The 21,585-nt window shown below is 43.6% G+C and overlaps 1 protein-coding gene across 4 annotated transcripts in view; it reads right to left on the bottom strand.

Moving 5' to 3' along the window:
* Nucleotides 1-21,151, bottom strand: part of arhgap17a (Rho GTPase activating protein 17a) — a 31,348-nt gene extending 10,197 nt beyond the window's left edge. For 3 of the 4 annotated variants that reach the window (XM_041962291.1, XM_041962294.1, XM_041962293.1), the window contains exons 1-11: nucleotides 20,619-21,151; nucleotides 11,400-11,439; nucleotides 7,086-7,190; nucleotides 6,849-6,881; nucleotides 6,299-6,375; nucleotides 5,507-5,618; nucleotides 4,834-4,910; nucleotides 4,601-4,718; nucleotides 3,688-3,756; nucleotides 3,421-3,502; nucleotides 2,201-2,328 (exon numbers count right to left, since the gene is read on the bottom strand). In XM_041962291.1, coding sequence (XP_041818225.1) covers nucleotides 2,201-2,328; nucleotides 3,421-3,502; nucleotides 3,688-3,756; nucleotides 4,601-4,718; nucleotides 4,834-4,910; nucleotides 5,507-5,618; nucleotides 6,299-6,375; nucleotides 6,849-6,881; nucleotides 7,086-7,190; nucleotides 11,400-11,439; nucleotides 20,619-20,671 — 894 coding nt within the window. In that variant the 5' untranslated portion in view covers nucleotides 20,672-21,151. The remainder of the gene's footprint in view (nucleotides 1-2,200; nucleotides 2,329-3,420; nucleotides 3,503-3,687; nucleotides 3,757-4,600; nucleotides 4,719-4,833; nucleotides 4,911-5,506; nucleotides 5,619-6,298; nucleotides 6,376-6,848; nucleotides 6,882-7,085; nucleotides 7,191-11,399; nucleotides 11,440-20,618) is intronic. The other variant, XM_041962292.1, reaches the window with a different exon arrangement.
* Nucleotides 21,152-21,585: the final 434 nt, after the last annotated feature.

The following is a 21,585-nucleotide window of genomic DNA, read 5'->3' as shown; positions in this document are numbered from 1 at the left end:
GTGACAAACAACAAAGACGCAGGCATTCAATGTGCACACGAGACCCAGTGCTTTCACCGAACTGTACACACACACACACACACACACACACACACACACACACACACACACACACAAACACACAAACACACAAACACACAAACACACAAACACACAAACACTCCTCCAACACTCCATAACAGATAGACTCTGTATAAATCCACGACATAAACTCCCTCTGCCAGCTGCGCATAATGAAACCTTAAAGCAAGCAAACAAACACACCCACCACTCACAGCACAGCGAGCTCTTTACTTTGACACATAAACAAAGGCGGTCTTCACACCATAATAACACAGACTGGACTCACCAGGGAATGAATAGGGAGACAAATAATGTGCGTTGCAGTTAACACTTGCACTCTCTCAAGCTCTTTTTAGCCCGGACACACACACACAGGAATCTGATTTATGGACAGGAGACAAGTAGATTCTATTGTATTCTAAATTTGTTTTGGGGAGGGGACGTCACAAACATTTCATAAATCATCACTGTAGTGTAACGGGTGACAGCTTCTTTGGAACAGCGTTACAGAAAAGCAGGAGTTTCCCCTGTTTATAGTTTGTCTATCCGCCTTGAGTCTGAACATGTTCATGCGAACAAACAATTTACAGCTGGGTTTCAATTATGTCAATGACCAGCGGAGCCGCTGATCGCAGCCACAGCTCCATGTGACTTTTAATGAGCTACGCCAGCATTTCTTTTACATCCACGGAAAGACGAGGACAACAAAAGAGCATTCAACTCAATAAAGCAAACAAGATCTCACTCTGTGTTATAGAACACTGCACAGGCAGCCAGCCTGGAGTTAGATAAAAAGTCTGTTGATCATCATTTAAAGCTGAACCTCAGCTTCAAAACATCTGACCTCATAACATCAATATCCGAAGTTGCATTAATCCGTTTTTGGCTACGACACACAGCCCACCATTACTGTTGAAAGTTGTCATGTTATTGATTCATCAGCTGGCCAGAGACTAGCTACCTGCATTTGAGCTCTGTTTTGGTCTCCACCAGCTTCTAAAGGGAAATATCTTATCCTTATGTTTGCTAAAAGCTTGACTTTTGTTCATCAGATTTGCGAGCTGGGCAGATACTGTGCAGTGGGGTTATAAGAGCTGATAATAGTAAGATAGTAGTGATCGAGTGATGTCCGGCATCTTCAGATGTCTTGTTCTGTCAAGCCGAGAGTTCAAAACACATGATGTTGAAATTCACTATCATCGAAGTAAACCTAACCTGGTTTACTTTTATGATAGTGAATTATTAATGCAACTTAAGTAAACCTAATATTCACCTGTGAGAAGCTGGAACCAGTAAATACTGGGCATTATTACATTATTACATTATTACTCAAAAAATGACTTAAAATGATTACTCAACTGCCAATTGACTTTTTCTCGATTGACTCGATTGGTTTGAGAATACAAACCCCTAAAGAGCTGAAGGGTTGGGTCCTAACTCTTTATGTATTTATCACACTGAGCATCTCCTTTTCATCATCGATTAATCTTCATTTATATCATAATTGACAAAGAAAAGCAGCAAATCCTTACATTTAAGAAGGTGGAACCGGAACCGACAAAATGACTAAAATTATTAAGCTATTGTTAAAAGAGTAATTTAGCAATTAATTTTCTTTTGATGGAAAAACTAATTAATTAAAACTCATCATTGCAGCTGTAGTAGAATTAGTGGTACAAAACATACTGGAATATACGTTGTGACTGTATTGTGTTCCCCGTGGCTATGTTTTTGTGTTAGTTTGATTGATTGACATACCCTAATGGTTCTTATGTGTGTACAGCCTTATATACAGTATATTCTAACAAATTTCAAACGGAGGACAGTAAGTTATCTCTCTATATATCTGAGCATAAGGCCACAGGACAATGAAAATACACCATCATCTTTATTAAGTCAGCCGAGTTACTCACGCTGCTCCAAACACCCATGTGACAGTAGTTTGAAACAACCATGGCATTTTTTTTCTCCAATCTTTTATCACACAAATGTTGCACAAAGAGAGGAAGATGCAAATCAATTTGACTCATACTATAGATATATGCATCCACCCTTCCATAATTATGTTCAAACAGGACAGGTTTATTTCTACTCTTCCTGTCTAATCTCTCCCACCTATCTGTTTTAGCTTCCTTACCTCTTCCTTCATGCCAGTCTCTAGAAGCATCATGACACAGGCCTCTATTGGCAGGGCGATCTCCCTTCCACTCCTTTTCAGGTGTTCATCCAGCCCAGTGCCAAATGCAGGCTTCTCTGTCCACGAGTCTGAACACAGAGACAGAAATTAACGATGAACAGCGAGGCAGCGAGACATAAAACAAGTGTTGGAATGAAGCTGTTGCAGATTATTTGTATGGACTCAGTGCGAAGCAGCTTGTTGCTGGTCTGGATGGCAGATTTCTGGGTCAACTACTCTCCCTCAGGCCTGTTCCTAACCAGCCCTCACTCCCCCGACAGGGTACCGTCAAATAATAACCACATGCTCCGAGCCAGCAGGAATGACTGTTCAGTCGTCGCTCTGTCTTTGCGTGTGCATGTGTGTGTGTGAGCTAATGTGCAAGTAAACAGGGAGGCAGAGGAGCGAGGAGGGGGTAGATCCTGCAAAAACCAGGTGGGTGTGATGTGAGAAGGGGTGTGGGTGTATGTGTGTGGAGTTTGTGAGTCATCGCCACATGCTGGGGGAGCAGGCTTGTCTGGTTTAAACCACATGTGTTTAGCGCAGAAAAAAAAGCTCCTTGAAAAAGACACAGATTCAGGACTGCAAAAAAAAAAAAAGGCAAAACCCTAGCAAAGGAGCTTGGAGAGGAGACATTATGTTTGCAAAACGGAAAATTAGATTACTTTTGGAGGGCAAAGCGGTGAAAACAAAAGACTATTCTTTAATATCTGGGCCTCAGTTGTGGCCTTTACAATGACCACAACTGGAACAACTTCTGGTAGTCCAGAAGTGAGGAAAACAGACCAGAGTGATATAATTGAAAGGTACAGAAGGTGGTTTCATTTCCGAAGTCAGTTGGAAAAATGAATAAGAAACTGTTTCCCCTCCTAGCAACTACTTGTCAGCACACCTTTGGGATAGCTTTCAAACTCCCCCAGTGTCTAACAGGAAAAGGCTTGTTTAAAGGGACACTAAACAACACAGGAACCAAAGAAAAACAGGGGCTGTCGCTCGGAAAAAGGCACGCATGCATTCTCCAGGAAATATGGCAAGAGGTCCCATATCATGCTCTGCACACAGTTTTTTTGCATGTAACTTTGCAGCTGTGTGTGTGTGTGTGTGTGTGTGTGTGTGTGTGTGTGTGTGTGTGTGTGTGTGTGTGTGTGTGTGCGTGAAGGCGTGTTTGCATGTATTATTACCTTGCTGTGCCTGGATGGTTGGCAAGACATTCTCCAGAACAGTGAGAGACTTTCTATGGTAATCAGCTTGAGCTTCTAAGAGCTACAGAAACAAAAACCACAGAGAGAAAAGGACGGGGGGTGGGGGTTGAGTTGAATCAGACAAGCAGTAAAAAACATGACAGCAAAGTAAATAAAATGGCTGGCCAAGTCTGTGTTCCCCAGTTCCTGTGCAGCTGTGAACATTCCCACAAAAACACGTTTGGCTTGTTGACACGCTGTACTCACTGTTACGAAGTAGCGAGCATAGTCCCCTTCTTTCGAGAAAAAACTGTACATGTCTGCAGCAAGTTGATCCTGGGTAATAAAGACAGGAATTTATACAGTTAGAGCACTGAAAGATGATAGCCATAATGTTCATACTTCCAGACCAAGTCTCAATGTGACTTTGCAATGAGTGAGACAAGAAGTCGCTTTGCTGCCCTAAACTGCTGTTAATTTAATAAAGATCTTCCATCTCCACTACACAGCGTCATCCATCAACTCAATGTGCATTTCAGGTGGCACAAGGACAGACGTCAGCGGTCAGCTAAGCTGCTGGTCTGTGCACTGCGTGAGTCATAAATCCTCCTGCTGTTGGCAGGACTCAGCGAGGCTGGGAGGGAGAACTTGTGAAGGGGAAACACAAGGCTCTGCGCTTCCTGCACAGAAAACCTGACACATCAGGCAGCCACTCCGCGCTCACACTCACCAATGATTCAGTTCATTAGATGCAAAGACACACACACAGACACGCTGAGCTGACAGAGCACTTTCAGTCATGTGTGTGTGTCAGCAAACTGGGTCAGAGGGCCTACGGGTCTTGGGAAGTCAATTTCTTTGCCCAGTTTACACTTCGGATGAGGCCACCTTCCAGTTCCTTTAACTCATGAGGCCTATCCGCTCATTCAGGATAAAAGACACCACCTTTTCTACCAGTGCATCAAGCAGCATTAAATACTGTTTTCATCTATGAGAAGCTTCTCATCTGCATGTAATGTCATCAAGCACATTTACGAAGGTTCTTCCATGACATGGTTGCAATGTAACCCTGACAGTACAACACTGGTGGTATGCCCAGCTCTGACCTTGATAAACAAGACCATGGTGATGTAATGGTTTCCATACACGGACACCAGTCGTCTTTATTGATAATGTTCACCTTGCAAAGCTCCACTTTGTTCATGGACTCATCCATCTCCTCCTTGAGTAGGTCAGCTTTGGCCGTCAGTGCTTGAGTGTTTGTTCCTGAGATTATTGACTTGGTTGCCTGCAACCATCTGAGGTTTAGAAAGACAAGGGGAAATTGGAAAAAATGGACCAACTCTGTGATACGGAAACAATTCAGGACTGATGTGGACGCAAGTCAGGAGTGACAGTGAGCTGTGTACAAACCTTGCTCTGGCAGAATCATAGTCCAGCACCAACTTGGCCAGCTGTTTCCTCTGCTTCAGGATGTTGGGAATGTCCACCTACAAAGATGATATCCAAAACACACACAAGCTGAATGAGCCTGGGAAGTCAGAATGACAAAGATCTGACAATTGTTTTGATTGTTTCCCCTGGATGACAATTCATCCATTAACGCTAAAATAATAGAGAGACAAGAAACAACACAAAATGCAAGGTTAACGGGTACGAGACACAGACGTCTGATAGCCGACAGTTACTCCTGTTTGGAGAACTTGGCATAACAACATGAACAGATGGCAAAGCACAGCCTCAACTGACAAAGAGAAAAGGCCTCATGTTTAGTTAATGCTACCAGGATTGGCATCAGTTTGTTTTGAATTTTCTCCTTCTCCAACCTCATGGGATCACATTATCATAACAGGTCAATGTGGAACATACTTGTGAGTCTATGCGACCTACATTTTCAACTGTGCAGTAAAGCCAAAAGAGAGGAATAAAATTCTATTAAATAATCTATTCCACTATTATTAGACCAAAGACAGCAAATAGTAAGGGTGTGACTGCACTTAAAAACAAGCCAAGAGCTATGAAAGATTTTTAAATGTTTAACTTGGGTTTAGTTACTATTATGTCCAGAGGGTGTGGGGTCTCTTACCTCTGCTAGCTGGCTGAGGGGATCCAGAACGTCCTTCTCTATCTGCAGCTCATGTTGCATCAGTTCTGATGCCAGGCGGTTCTCTGCCTCGCCGCACACTTCCATCATCTTCCTGTTAGTGAACGCATCAGCACAAAGAGGGAGATGGGTGTTAAAAATCACAACACAGGCTGTCAAGTCATGTCTCATTATCACATCAGCACCATTAGGTGAGGATGTGAGGTTTTCCACAGCCAGTGTAACCACACATCTTCCTGACAAAATGTAACAGCACAGAGGGATGGCAATCTGGGACACCAGCTCTTTCTCCCAGTCAATAACCAAAAGCAAAACGAGGTTATTGTAATGTCATCGTTTCTAGCTTCCCAGAGCAGGAGCAGACAGTGACCTGGTGAAAGGTGATCTACATGAATCAGGGTTTGGGGCCAGTGAAACACAAAAAGAACAACACAGCCTAAGCTGACAGCTGACATGAATGCATCACATTGCAGTGCGCACTTTCCCTTCCTCATTACTTCCAGACAGACGTTTGGAGACATTCACTTTCTAGATCCTCAACTCCAATCTGTCTGCTCCTTTTTTGTGTGTTGCTCTCAGTCACTATGAATGATTTGAACCTCATTTAAGGGAACTACTGAAAGTCCCGTTGGCAGAAAAAGAAACTGGGCAGACTGTTTGGCCTGAATGCATGGCCTCATATTTCATGCTCTCTGGGGTGCATCTGCTGCATTAGCAACAGTTGCCGAGGATGAGCAATTGGTTGTCTGGCCTGTCAATCAATCAAAAACTCACCCTATCAAGGAGTCCTCTCCCAACTGGTTTCCGCCTTCCACCATCGCCTGGGATAGCGAAGTCAGAGGAAGCTTTTTCTGTGGTGTGTGTGTGGAAGAGGGACAGATGAAGACAATGATTAGACTCGTATTGAAATGTAAACTACTTCAAACTAAGCAGATGAACAAAAAGTACCCATTTCTTCAGTATTTGATGTTCAAGCCAATGGAAAATTCATCAAAGACTTTCCATTGAGCAGTAAATTCACAGTCAGGAAAGAGGAAGAGAGCTTTCTGAGCAAAGGAGGAAAATACAGACGTTTAATGGGATTGAAGATGCAAACTAGGGAAGTGAGACATCTATCAAACGACCACACTGGAGCTCATTTTCACAGCTGCACAGTTCACATTTGTGCAAAACATCTAAGAGTGTTCAACATCCTGTTTTTACCAGAGAATCCCAAAGGCAAAGGTTTCATGCATAGTGAATAAAGATGACAGATGTCTGAATGGGAAATGGATTAAGTGGTGCCGAGAACCAGAGAGGTGGAATAAGTAATCAGTGTTTTTACCTGACCATTTCCTGTATAGAGGCGTGGTACGGACTGTAGTGCATTTTTGGGTGGTGTGGGGTAGAAAACACAAAAGACAAATCATGGACTGTAGGCCTACTGTGGACACTTTGAAAACAATGAGAACTCAAACTTTGCATGGGAGGCGATATTAAAAATGAAATTATACATCCTGGAACAGTTGATTGATCTGGTTAGTTTGGGTTCGGTTTTGTTGTGACAAGCTTGATGTCTTACATGTCTCTTCTCTGCATCTGCACCGATGTGTCCCTGTAGACATGACACCATCCTCTTGTGTGTGTTGTGGGACACCACACGCACCAACTCCATGCGCCGTTCAATCTGTGCGTAAGACAAAGCATGCAAGAACAGATGCCAGATGTCATATGTCTGCATACGTTATCCCACAGCAAGTTGCAATAATTCATAAGCTGCAGGTTGGATAACAAGTTCATGTCTTTAACATTAAAACATAGCACAAGCTTCATTTTGACAAACCGAAGAACTTGGACTGGACTTCATCCTGCCATGTTTGTCTTTTGCTTAATCTCATTAACACCATTAACACTGCCTCTATAAACCAACACAACAATGAGGCAGCAGCGTCGACGGCGGATGTGGTCCAGTTCCATGCAGAGATTTGAGTTGTAGCTGCCTTGAGGGAGTCAGGGGTCAAAGGTCATGCATGATTGATAAGGCTTGTCCCCGCGGAACAACGCTGGAATGTTATCTTTTAAACACATGACTCATCGGATGTGTATCTATAGCAACGGCCACTGGGCTGAGACCGAGAGCGAGGGGTTCCTCGGTTCTAAAAAGGTCTTTTTGATTACACAGGCCTTGTCCTGTCTGCTGGCCTAACTACACAGATCCACTCTGTGCTTTTAGCCTGACAAGATATAATACTGTCATTGATGGGAGTTACGGCTATTCTGGCTTACTGACAGAGGCCAACTAAAGCCCTGCAGCGTGACTATTCACTGTCCTTGTCACGCCAGGTGTCTGACTGTGAGAGTCAGAGTCGAGTCATTAGGCTGGTTGTTACTAACCCATGAATAGAACTGATGATTAAAAAGTTACGGTTGGAGTCTACTTAAAAGTCTGGCCGATGTAGTCTGACGATGTAAAGAACTGGTTTATGTTGGCAGCACTTGTGAGAAAGTCAAAACCAGTTTCCATGTTCAACTTCCAAACAGATCAGGTGTGTCTTTTAAAATAAAAAACCACAACTGATGAGAGAAAGTGGGAGTCTGACAGTGTCTGAAAAGGGACAAACATGTACTCAACAGTCAGAACAAATAATGTTCTTAATATAAATGGGAACACTGAGGTCTAGAAAGCAAAATGAGCAGAAACAGAGACAAATGCAGAGGGAGGATCAACCAAATACCAGACGATTGTGTTCCAAAAACAGAATGGAGTCGGAACTCAGGAATTCCACAGCAGATATCCGCCTCCGTACGCCGCCCCCTCCTCTCCTTTCCCTCCCTCTGCTCTCGCGCTCTTACGTCATTCCCGACCCGTGGTGGCCCCCGGCATTCCCAAAACAGCTGGGTCAAATACAAACTTCAAAACACACAATCCCACATGCACAAACACGCACACACACAAGCACACACTGTGCTTCCACAGGCTACAGGCTTGGGAATACATGGCAGAACCAGCACAGTTAGTACCTGGCACAAAACAAGTGGGGGATTCCCCTCCCTGTGCTCTAAGAGGGACGATGTTCCTGTGTGGGTGGACTGGAAATGTTTGGGTTACATGGCACTGGGAGTATTCTTCCTTCCATTGTCGCAAACTGGGGTTAGACACACAACGCCATACAGTCAAAAAATAAATATGCGGAGGAATGGAAGCTCCTAGGCCAAAAGGCAGACGGCAGGGTGTGTTCCCTCCTGCATGTGATGATGTCAACAATCCCAGAACGCGTCATTGAGCAGGGAATCCCAATAATGAGTGAGACGGACGAGAAGGGAAAAAAAAAAGACAGAGGGTGTCTGTCTGTGCGCCTGTTTGTTTACTGGTTCCTAAGAGAAAGGATGTTAGCATGTCTGGACATGTTAAAACAAAAATAACATAATGTGACGCATTAAGGGTGGAATTAGGCGTCGAGCCACTGATGGCAAACGAAATACTGTTTTTTTATTAGGGATGTGTGACGGTAGTGTTCAAAACAGCTGGTTGCTACCTTACAAAATGCCCTCAGTTACTACACTCAACTACAAGGGTGTGTGGAAGCAGGCACCATGCTATTTAAGGAGTATTTCTGGTGGTACTCCCCTGTGGATGAGCTATGCAGGGGAGCAGCAAGGAATGCACAGCTGGCACAAGAATGCTGGGTGGCTCTTTGGCACCCCAAAGCCCATATTAAAGGTCTTGAGATGAAGAGCTAAGAATAAGCCAAAGGCCAAAGATGCACATCTTAACTGCAAATGGGATCAAATGAAGGGACCCACTGGGCGACCACACAGATGTGGCTGGGTGCAGCAGCAGGTGACATGGCACGATGAGCTAAGAATAGCTAAAACTCGGGCAAAGTGAGTCTAAGATGGTGCTTTCAATGGTTACTTTGTAAGCCCACTTTCATTTCTTCACAAGACATTGTAGGTGAAAGTGATTAAATGAAGACTGCACTGTGAAAATCCTGATAGAAACAAGTATATTTTGTTATGGCGTGTATGGGGGGAGTGTTAAAAACCATTCAGAGACATTTCAGAGAAAATCTCATCTGTAGTGGGAAGCGAGGAAAAGAACATAGCTCGCATAGCAACACTGCACAAATATCCCAGCATGGGTTTTCCATTAACTAAAGGATAAAGTGAGAATTTTTGTTTTGAGACGACGAGCGACAGCCGTCTCAGGAATTAAAGTGGTCGAGTGATTTCCACCTCTCCATCCTTTACTCCCTTTTTCCTTTGTCAGACAGCAACGTCGCTATGAAGTGAGACACAGAGCACACAGAGTCGCTACGGCTGATTTCTAGACAGAGGCAGAACAATCACGCTGTTGAGGAACAGTGAAAGTCAACTGTCAGACTTAATATAACGTCCTCTCTTCAGCAAAAAATGCACCCTAAAGCAGTCAGTCACCGCTGTTCGCTTGTCCACTTGCATTACGAGGACTCATGCTGCCACTAAATATAACTGTAATGTTCTTGCTGTCAGTCAATCTCATTTTTGCCCATATAAAGGCCTACATCACCTGAGAGAAGCAGGTGCTGTTTTGTTCATGCACCAACTATAAAAGAGGGTGGGTAGAGGAATAACAAGAATAAAGGGCGTCAGGACATTGTGGCTTTGGATGTTCTCAAGCAGTAATGTAAAGCCAGCTGAGTTTAACATCTCTGACACCTCCCATTCAAACGCAATGACGATCTTCATTGTTGGAATGTCTGTGCTGAGCAGCCAGTATTTAGTCCCAACCCCTACTGCACCAGCAGCTTTCACACGCACACACAGAGCTATGTGTTGCTTACTATAGATACACTCACATCTGCACTGGCCTCTGTGCAGCTTCTTGAGCCTTTGTCACCACAGAAGTGCTACTCAGCCTTGTCAGCAACAGTCTCAAGTTTGCAGGTGTTCATTTCAACACCAGCTGAACCCACTGATTAGCAATCTTCAACCAGAGAGGAAGATCTAATCAGTGACGTCAGCTGCTGATTGGCTGGCATGCTTTTGGGCCTGGTCCAGGTGCTCTTTAAGCTTCAAATCAGACTCAATCTAAACTAAATGTCGCCTGTTAGTGGTCACTGCTTTGGTGTTTGTTCTGCATCCAATACTGCCAAGGCTATATTGTTATATTAAGGCAGGTCAATGCATAGGTGCAGCGAATGAGTTTCCTGAGAAAGAAGAAAACTCAAGCCGGTGTTGAGACTAGAAACTTAAAAGGCCTCCATTAGACATACTAGCTGTATGCATCAGTAACAGAGTAGCAAATTGGTGTTTATTTATATGGAAGAAGCTGTAGATTATTACTGCAATCACGTGTAATGCAGAGTGACACATTAACTACACCAAGACTTATCAATTAACTGTCTAGTTAATCACATTAGTCACATTACTCAGTTTGTTATTCTGTCATTTGGTCGCCAACATGTGACAGTAAATGCAACAAAGATATTATCAGTGCCGACATGACAGGAAGTGAGGCTCATAACTTCACCTGTATAATCATGGCATTTAAAAAGGTCACATAATTTTAAAACGAAGAGGGCACTCAGTGTGCAGATCTCCACCAGGTGTGGGTGGGGAAAAGGGGCAGGCTGTGTGTCCACACTCTGGACATGCATGACTAGTGGAATATAGGATAAACACTATGCAGTAAAGAGCCCAGCAAAAAACTCCACTGAGCAAATAAACAGCTGACATGTTCCAATTATTTAATTTAACATACTGTATATATAAATACTTCAGGGGGTTTTGTGAAACAAACTGATTTGATTCAGATGGGATAAAAGCTGGTCTGTGTAACTGCTGCGTGTAACAGATGCAAACCATTCCAGGGTTGAGAGCTGGTCAGAGCTCTGCAGTCAGATTAATGATTTACCTGCAGGAGGTCATCGCTGAGGACTTCTGTTTTCTCCGCTCTGTGGGTGAGAAAAGACAACAGAGAGCGCACAGATTAGCACCGACAGACAACGGGAGCACATAAGCAGTGGTACTGAAACACACTGTGCAGTCACGGTGAAAGTATCTGTTAGACAAATGATACTGCTAGTAAAAGACTGGTTTCCACGCTCAGCTTCAACACTAAACCAGTGTCAGGTGTTGACCTCTGCATCTGTGGGAATATTTCAAGAGAGGGTGGGTCTCTTTAGTTGGTTGCCATGGCTCAACCAGCCAAGTAACAGGCTGGTATCCAGGCTGGAGGCAAAACATGACTCATGTAGACCACACTGCTGTAGCTGCATGAACTGTGACGAGCTTGAATTGTATCTGATAATAAACACTACGAATGCAGACACCCTGCAGAAGGCATGTTTCTGCTGTTCAACAAGTTCTGATTTCCTTAAGCCCCAGCAGGCAGGGCTCACAGTGTCGTGCACATGGCAGCTACGCAGTCCTGCTCTGCCTGAGCCTATTAATAGCAAACTAATAGTGGGACTTGGAGAGGTCAGACAGATTAGATTCACTTAAAGGGAGAAGGCTGGGAAACACAGGCTCAGCTCATACTGCTTATCAACACCTTCACACAGGGCAGATGGCCTCTGTGGCTACTGGGGGGAAGAGGCAACACAGCATTCAGAGGGTCGCTGACTGGAGACGAGTTTCATGCTATGGTTTACTTGCAACTATAAGACGGACTCATTTAGCAAAAAAGTGCTGTCTCGATTGTGATATAGCAGATCCGGCTGTATTGTTGTTTTGTTTTAGGTAAAGATATTATATTATGATGTAAATAGAGCCACCTACACCAATCATGCACACCGGAATGAGGGCAAAAACTTACTTCATCTGCCTGTTCAGAGAATTGATGCACCAATACGACTTAAACTCTACTGATTCTGGTTCTGATACTTCAACTCAGGCTAACTTTCAATATAATTACTGTATCAATCCAACATGAGTATGCAATATCGATTCCACATGAAAACATGTGGGCACTGAATAGCAGCATTTCCTTGTTTAGATTGTTAGGCCTGATGATACATGTCGTGTATTTCAGTTGGTATGAGGCTGTAGAGGTTTAATTTAGCATTTTGGGCTGTTTAAGTGTAATTTTTGGTGTTGTGTTGTTGTTTAATTTCTGTTTGTTGTTTTGTTTGTTTTTTTTTTCATGCTACCCTTTTGTCAAAAAAAAAAAATCAGATAGTCTAGAGCACTGATCCCCAACCCGTGGGCCACGGTACTGGGCCGCACAGAAAGAAAAAATTATTTCCATTATTTTGTTTTTTCACATAATTTGTTTTTTTGTTTTTTGCAATTTTATTTTGAAATGTATCACGTGATTTCCCGTACTGACAGTGGAGGTGCCTGACAGTGCCAGTCTGCAGCCAGGTCCTCTTTACATGATTAAAAAGTGGATTTACGTTAATTATTATTGTTGTTATTATTATTAAAGAGAAAATACCACAGTTTTTAATGCCGATCTTATCATTTTATTTTGTTTTTATCCGCTACACCTTTAGACTGGGCCGTGAAAATATTGTCAGACATTAAACTGGGCCATGGTACAGAAAAGGTTGGGGACCACTGGTCTAGAGGAACGAAGAGAATGAAAAAATATGCTGGTAAATCCGCTTGCATGCTCTAGCTATAGTGTTCAGTCAAACAGTTTGCTAATGTAGACCAGAACTAGCGTGCAAATTTATTACCATTAGACAAACTGTTTGGTAAATGCTACTCTATAAACCACAGCTAGGCTAACAGCTGTGGGTTTTAGTTAGATGTTGAAGTCTCTTAAGTGGCTGCTGAATGTTGAGATACTGCGCTATATTTAGCGCTAATATAAAGTACTGCTGCATACCTATGGATGTACAGTGACTTTATATCGTAACTTGCTGTAATCTCAGTAAAGCAGGAAGTGTGCTAGCCAACCAATCCAATGTGAGCTGCATAATACTCCCTAGGAAATGGAGCTAATGAGCAGACCTCCGGTGATATCCCTCTTTCCTCTCTCTCACGTGACTCTATTACTAAGCTTTCTGTCTCTTCACTGTTAAGCAGACTGAAGGATGTGCAGGTATTTTTTGTGCCTGACTAATGTGCAGACTTTCAGCCTTCTGACTGAAGCGACCTGTAGACAGTCGCCTGCCTGCATTTTGGGTAACTGGAGCTCTAAACGAAGCCTGGGCCCTCCTCCAAAAACTGCTCTCTATGAACTATAGTAACCTCGTCACAGCTGCTTTCAATTACAACACAGGCAGGGAGCAGGGAGAAACAGAAAGAGACTGACAGAGAAGGGACGACAGTTTGGGGGTTCCAAGGAAAGAAATATAAATACAGAGACGTTTTGGGGGGTTGAAGACCCCTTAAAGTGCCAAACCAGAGGAATCTAGAGGCAAATGAATGGAAAGATTTTCACTGGACAGGAGCCATAGCCAAGCTGGTGAGGTCACACGTGCAGAGTGAGGACCTATAACCCACAGAAACCTACAGACAAGACTTCCAGCTCGCTGCGGAATAAAAAATGTGAGCCACACACACTTCATAATGCATGCATACACATAGAGTGCGTGCTTATAAAGCCACAATCTGGAAACCATGTTCTGGCGTATTCTACATGCTGAAGAGCTCTTTATGTGGTCCTGTGGAGTGCCTAATCTTAAAAACCACTGTGTTCATCAAGCAGACTGATCCTTTCATGAATACCCAGCTATGACTCATACACTGCCTGAGTAAACCGATCGTTCGGTATGTCTATATGCACACAAATAACTCCCATAAGTTTATGTGACCTATTTGCTGGGTTGCTAGCTCACGCCTCAAAACCTGATGAGGGCTTTTACATGACATTTGCAAATATTACCCCAACCTGATTGTAACTGATGGACCAGAACACATGTGCAGACTTGTGCTTGAAGGTCTGGTAAAAGCAACACTTGTCTGAACCATCCCCAAAAAGCAACGCGTCACAGAGGCAAAAATAGGCTGTGTGCAGCCTGGCCCGAGCACGGGCAACAACAGAACAACAATTGTTTTGCCGGCATCAGCTGACCTACAGCGAGCGGAGCTGACCCCATCGCGCCTCACTGAAGCAACAGCCTTTGGAGAAAGTGTGTCACCGTGCACCGCATGTGACTTCTTCACAACATGCGATCCTCGCAGCACAGCCGTGCATCAGAATGGTAACCATGGCAATCCACTATCAAAGTGGAAGGGGAGTAAGTGAATACTGCGGCCCTAAGCACAATAGAGCGGCTGTTACCGGTCACTCAACACAATCAGCGCACTCAGAAGTAGGGAGGGTCCGCCTCTTAAGGTTGCAACAGTTGGCAGCTTAAAGTAGAAGGTAATGGATACTGGACACAGATGAAAGGAGCTGCAGAATAATTGAGTGACTCTGCCCATACAACTTCCCTAATGCGGCTGATTGTGTGAGCTGTTGCGCTAACATTAGACCTGGCCAAGAGCGAGCAAAACATGGAGGTAGAAACCAAAGGACTTTGGTCCAGTGTGTATTGTTGTGGAACTGTATTAAAAAAAAAAATCAAGGCTAGGCTTAACCTGTGCATCATGACAAAGCAGGATGCTTCCTTCCTGGCAGATATTTATATCCTAATGTGTACCATGAGTCATCGTGTCTACACAACACAATGGCAGAAAATAGTGAGAAACAACTTCCCAAAACACCCAGTGATGTCATAAAATAGTATTTTTTGTCCAACTCATAGATATTTAGTTTATGGCTATATAAGATAAAGAAAAGCAGCAAAGTCCACACATTTGACAAGCTCGAATCAGGAAATATTTTGCATTTTTGCTTGAAATATGACTCCAATGATTATCAATTATCAACAGGGCTCTAACTTAAGGGTGTCTCACTGTCCCAGGGACAAAACATAGTGATCAGATCATGGTTAGGGGACAAAAGGTAGCCCCAGCCTAAAGACAAAAAAAAATCACAAAACAAAAACCAACTGCAAATAAACCATAACGTGTAGCAAGAGAGTACACGATTCAAGAGTGCACGTGTTTGACACACAGGCGGCGAGAAGATGAACCGTGACAGTGACATCGAAAGCAGCTGTGGCGTCCCGAAGCGGAGGTGGGAATTTGGCCACAATGGCAAAACATACCGCAGAGGAAGATACGTATATGTAACAAATGTTGTAATCATTCATTTATAGTTTAATCATTACCATTGTTTTATTTATGCCACACATCCCTTTTAATTATCAAAATGTCTGTATTGCAGAAAAACAGGCATTTTATAATTGGGACTGCCAGCATTTAAGTTACAGCCTTGATCAAAAGTGTTTTCAAATGATTCGACTATTACTTCAGCTCTAAAATTGTGAAATTTTCTCTGATGTCCAACGTTACTCATAGAAACCTTTGTCACTTGAGGATACTTTGGTTTTAAATTGGTCATGATTACCCATTAATGCATAATTTCCTGTAACTGAGGCCAATAACTGTGATCATGATGAAATAGCATCCTCGTGTTTTTCTCTCTTACTAATTTAGGATCAGGATGAAAGCAAAAAATGAGTTTGAGCGCAAACAAACAACAGCCCAGCCTCACGTCAATCACCAGCAGCGCCACAAAGGGATCCCAGCTGACACGCCTCTTTGTCCCCAAGGCGCTGGCCTGGTGAGGCACAGGGAAACGCCCAGAGTCACCTATCCTCGTTAATTCAGCAGTGACATTTTGCTGATCCCCGTGGGGGAAACTGTCTTTTCAACATAAAAACACAGCTTAACTTCTCGAGTGAGTCAAGACCCTCCAAATACCACGGGTCCACATTAGAATGAAAAACACTGCGCTGGTAAGAAGATTGTTGTGGTTAGATAACGGCATCAAAAGGGATTTCAGAACGCAACAATGCCAGTGAATGATTAACAGCGAGGGTGGAGAAGAGCTCGGATGAAAACTGTACACATTCTGTCACCTCACTCAGCTGAAGAGCACGGGTTGATAAGTGAACTATTTGTGATTTTGTTGACCCCACAAGAGAGATTCAGAGCTGTTATAAGCTCATGTCTGTTCTGATTCACTGACTGACGTTGCTCTGGTGTGGCAGCGTAACGATCTTACCAAGCAAAATAAACTCAAAGTGATGCAGCAGTTACACTAATGAGGTGTGTGACATATCAGGGTTAGCTGAGGAGACAAACACGGGGCCGTTTGTCTCTACTTTACTATCTTGAAACACAACACTGCTGAGTGAAGGAAGAATGCTATCGATCAATCAGTGTACCCTGCTGAGCCGAATCAGGATTAAACAAACAAGATGTAGCATGTTAACTCGTGAGCTTTAGCAGGGATTCAGACCAAAAGCAGCCCTGTGTTAAAGGGGGCCATGTTGGTGGGGGGCTGTTGTTTACCAGAGTCCAGTATGAGTGACAGATTAATGCGTTTAAAGGCTTATCAGACACACACACTGCACATCAGTCTGTAATACAAACAGACAGGATTTTACAGCACCTATTTTGCCTTTATTTTTTTCTTTTAATAGTAAAAACAAAGCAGAAAAGAAAAGAAGCTAATTGTACAGGTGAGATCTAGAAAAAACCCTGAGGCTTATAGAAAGAATCTCACCCTGCATTATGAACAGATACAAGTCATATATTCCACAAAACATAAGCAAACAAGGGTTGGCAGGTAAGATTCATGTGATTGGCAACTCCCCTACACCAACAGACTGGCTCCATTCAAATGAATAAGAGGGCTGGGGCTGGGTTTTTTCATGGAGGGCTACTCTCGGTCAAAAAACGGCTCACCGCCTGTAGCTTTATGTTTAGTTGATAGATATGAGAGTGGAATGGATCTGCTAGTCTCACTCTCTGCCAGAATGTTAATAAGCATATTTCCCAAAAGTCTATTGCAGTAGCAAGCCTTATACTGTATCTTATAAAAGTGCAATAATTTCTAAGAACTTCTGACATTAGTGGAGGCACTCCTTATTCCAGGTTAAGCGAGGGCATCTTGACTATAAAGCACTGCACAGCAACCCTGCGTATGCGGCAAGATGTCCCTTTGAAAGGTTTGCAACCAACCAGCTGAGTGACTTCTACTAGCAGCTAGCAGCTAAAATCACTTTAACAGACAACAGCTCAGGCGCCGCAAAAGAACTCAGAGATGCATTTCGTTGGTTCACCTCTGTCCGCGCTGCTTGATTGGACCACGCCATGTGAACCAGTGATTATCAAATTCCTTCCTCAGCCACTGAAACACTTATCTACGGCTGATTTCCAGGCAGTCAGAGGTGATGTCATTATCACGAGCAAAACAGAGGAAAATGTAAACATCACCTGTACAGTGCAAAATTCTGACCTGACAGTAGGTCTGTGGAGTATGATTGTTAGTTTATCTTCATGCAGACAGTGGTTATAGATTCTGTCCCTCTATTCATGTTATCTTGTTTAAAGGTGTTCCTATCTGACCGCATCAACATGCAGCAAACGTGCATGTACAGGGCCAGAGAGTATGAAGGCAGCAAACTGAAATAAGTTCCACAAACAGCTAAAACTCCTCGCCGTGGTCCCCGACATGAATCACATGTTGTTTTTTTTCTCCTGCACCTCAGTTTCACCCTCTCTCTCCTCATCAATCTCCCCAGCTCTCTCTCTCTCCTCCTCTCTAGAAAGCAGCTAGCATGACTCTGGGAGGCAGTTTCCTGTTTGCAGAAGAAGAAGGAGAGATTTCCTCAGAGTGGCTGCTCTCTGGACACAGTGTTCTGCCTTTGCACAATCACAGGAACCCAGGTCACAGCGGAGAGGGCCTTTGCACTCCAAACTTCTGCAGATGCAGATACGCGAGCAGCCGCAAACTTAATGGACAAAGCAGAGCATAGTTTGCTCTCATCCAAATGCTGACAGATCACTCATTCAGAGGGGCACGTATATGAGTGTGCAATTAACACTACTTGTGGATACAAAAGAGCAAGAAACTACTGCACGCGCACACACACACACACAGACACACACACACACATAGACAAATGTCTGTTTTCTGCATTACACTCTCTCCAATTCTAATTTACTGCTGTGAGGAAATCATGAGTATTCCAGCTGCCCTGTTTCTCCTGGTCTTGAATTTTGGCTGCAGGGCCCTCTCTTTGTAGACTCTGCTGATGGTGTTACCATCAAATAAACACTGCCAAATCAGTCGACTAAACACTCACTCTGGTTTGTCTGATTATTTTAATTTTCACTTAATCTATCACCATTTGAAATTAGTTAATTTACCTTGTAAAATATGACAAAAATAATGACTGACGCTCATTAAAAGTCATCAGAGCACAAGGTAATTTCTTTAAAATGTGTAGTCCTCTGATGAAGGGCCACAGCCAAACATCATGTTATAATCAATACAAACAGTGATATTTTTCTACCAAGTAAACCATGTTTGTATGGACTGATGTAAAGCATGACGATCACTGAAAAGACTGCAATTACTGCTAAAATTATTTTTCTTTTGCCAGCTTTTATTAAAATCTTGACTTGGCAACTGAAATGCTATAATAATATGAAAATATTTCAGGACTTTTAAATGTGGAGACTTATTTGGCATTGCTGCCTCTGTTACACATTATTGTTTTCAGTCTGTCGGTAGCTTTATCTGGTACCATCCAGTACTGGGTGCACCCATTGTACACCTGAGGTGCCAAACACTGTTGACGCACTAACAACAACAACAACTGCATACACGAAAAAATCCCACATGTGATGAAAACATCTTCGGACATTTCTCACCCTCGTGTCCACACAAGGCCGGGCTGAAGCCATCACGACTTCAGATGTCCAGATACAGAGGGCCACTGTGTGTCATCACACGACGGCATAACAGCACCAGTTAACAAGCCTAAACACTGCAGAACACAGTGTCATTGTTCAAAGCTGTACTCGTTTTTTAGTGGATTCATTCACTTAATAGCTTAGATGCTGCATCGTGTTTTACATTCTGAGGGAGTGGAGGCAGGCAGATACTTAATCCATCACTTACCCACACTAATCTATTTTATGTTTTAAGTTTGATGTCTGGTCGAATCTTGGCGTCTAGTGTTTCACAAATGGGGAAGCTCTTACTGCCACTTTATGAGCACAGAGTGAAAGTGAACCTTGCTGTATGTTGCAGCTCATTCCCTGCTGGATTTTAGTCTGTTGCAATGAAATCACACCTTCTCCCCCCTCAGTAGACATGTGAACTCATCTGTGGATCGGCCAGTATGAGCAGACATGCACTGGGCAGCAAAGGTCCGACCCCTGGCTAGTGACGCACCTATACGTCTTCATAATTTTGTATCTGTTCTCAGCTGAAATCGGCTTTGAAAACCTCACCTATATATCTGGCCTGTTGGTTAACCAGCATTTTTGTGATCTTGCAGCTTGTGCCACATGACACAGTGTCACATTTGCCCAATTTATGCAGCAAACTCAATTCCCATACAGTAGACGTGCCTATTTAGAAGATGGCTCTTGCAAAAACGCATATACAGTAGGTGACAGGTGACAGTGTGGGAAAATCTCAGACATCCATGCTGGTTGCAAAAATATGCATGAATTGCAAAATTTGCCAAACATTTCTGTTTTTTTGTTTTGTTGTTTTTACTATACACAGATTTGGGGAGCAGGATGCGACCTCGCAGTGAAAGAAAGCAGCTGATCCAACTGAGGAAGAGTGAAAAGAGCTCATGCGAAAAGTGCACCATCACTGGGCTCCTGGCTGCTGTTTATCGCTCTTACAGGCTGAGCTAACACTGCGTAGATGGCCGGTTCAACCTTTCGAGGGGGGCAGCTGGTTGGGTTCAGACAGCGGTGCGGACACATAGCACACGTCAAGGAAAGCGTTCCCTCATCTTTTTTTTATTCATACAGACAGTGCCATAAGCCTGGCTGTCAGCCATTAAAAGCAAACGAGCCATTCATGAAGAAAGTCCTCGTCAACACAACTAACTGATTACACTTTCTGCAGTGAAGTTAGTTCATATCTTTCTTTCTTTCTTACATTTCATTGCCATAACTGCTTCAAAGCAAGTTAAGTAAAAGTATGGTGAATGGCTGAAAGTTGAATTATCTACAAGCCTTGGAAAGAGCAGAAGAAAGTGTGTTGGCTAGTTTGCTGATGAGCTTCAGCAAACAGCGCTGATTCAATACTCGCCTGCCGACTGTCTGATTGGCGAGCTGTTTCATCCGATTGAACTGCTTCTTCATTTTCGCTCCCTTCCCAGTGTAGCCTTCCGAAATTGCGCTTCAAATCCCGGCTTCGGTTTGTCATGAAGTTCACAGGGCCTCTCCCCCGTTTTTTTAATGTCCTGAGCTGTCGCTATGACAGGGAAAAACAAGCGACAGCCATTGAACCCAAAGCCAATTAAAAATAGTTTGTAGCCTCGCTAGCCCCTAAGCTAGCCTTTCCCAAGTGGAAATTCTAGAGCAAAGTTCCCGTAGGGGGCGACGACATGACCCGCGAACCTCCTTTTTTGTTGATTTCCGTGCATTAAAGTCCCGCGGCTGGCCGTGACTAACTTTCACCGGCTCCTGCGGCTTTTCATGGCTCTCCCCGGTCGCCGTCTTGACCGTTAGCCGACGAGCTAACGCTGCCGAGCTGGATAATCCGTCGGCCGCTTTTTCCCAGAGCGGAGCAGGAGAGCCGAGTGAGCAGCAGCGGCGGCAGCAGCAGCAGCAGCAGCTCACCTCCACCACTGCCAGCACACAGGGAGAGCAGCAGGAAGTAACGTTAGCATCTGCCAGACAGCACCACCTCCCCCTGGACACTGACAGGAGGAGACGCACATTCACATATGGAGCACTGTTCTCATGGAAAAAATATAAAAACAAGTAGCATGATGGCAAAATGACATTAAGTGGTGCAGATACTCCAGATCACTTAAACAAAGTGGCATACTTGCAGTTTTTTTCTACTGGTTTTACATTTAAAACTTATTAAAACTGCTATTTTCCAAAGTGCCTACCACCAATATACAGAGTAAAGCATATTTTGGGCTGACAGTGAGATATTAAAGTGTCAGCATAGCTCAAAATTGCACTCAGCTATAGAGGTGTACAATATATCTGCCAGTGCATTGTATCAGGCAACAAGTGGTTAAAATTAGGGCAAAAAATGCTTG

The sequence above is a fragment of the Chelmon rostratus genome, chromosome 21 (assembly GCF_017976325.1).
Source record: "Chelmon rostratus isolate fCheRos1 chromosome 21, fCheRos1.pri, whole genome shotgun sequence".
NCBI classification, from domain to species: domain Eukaryota; kingdom Metazoa; phylum Chordata; class Actinopteri; order Chaetodontiformes; family Chaetodontidae; genus Chelmon; species Chelmon rostratus.
This window is presented reverse-complemented; position numbering and strand designations above follow the sequence as displayed.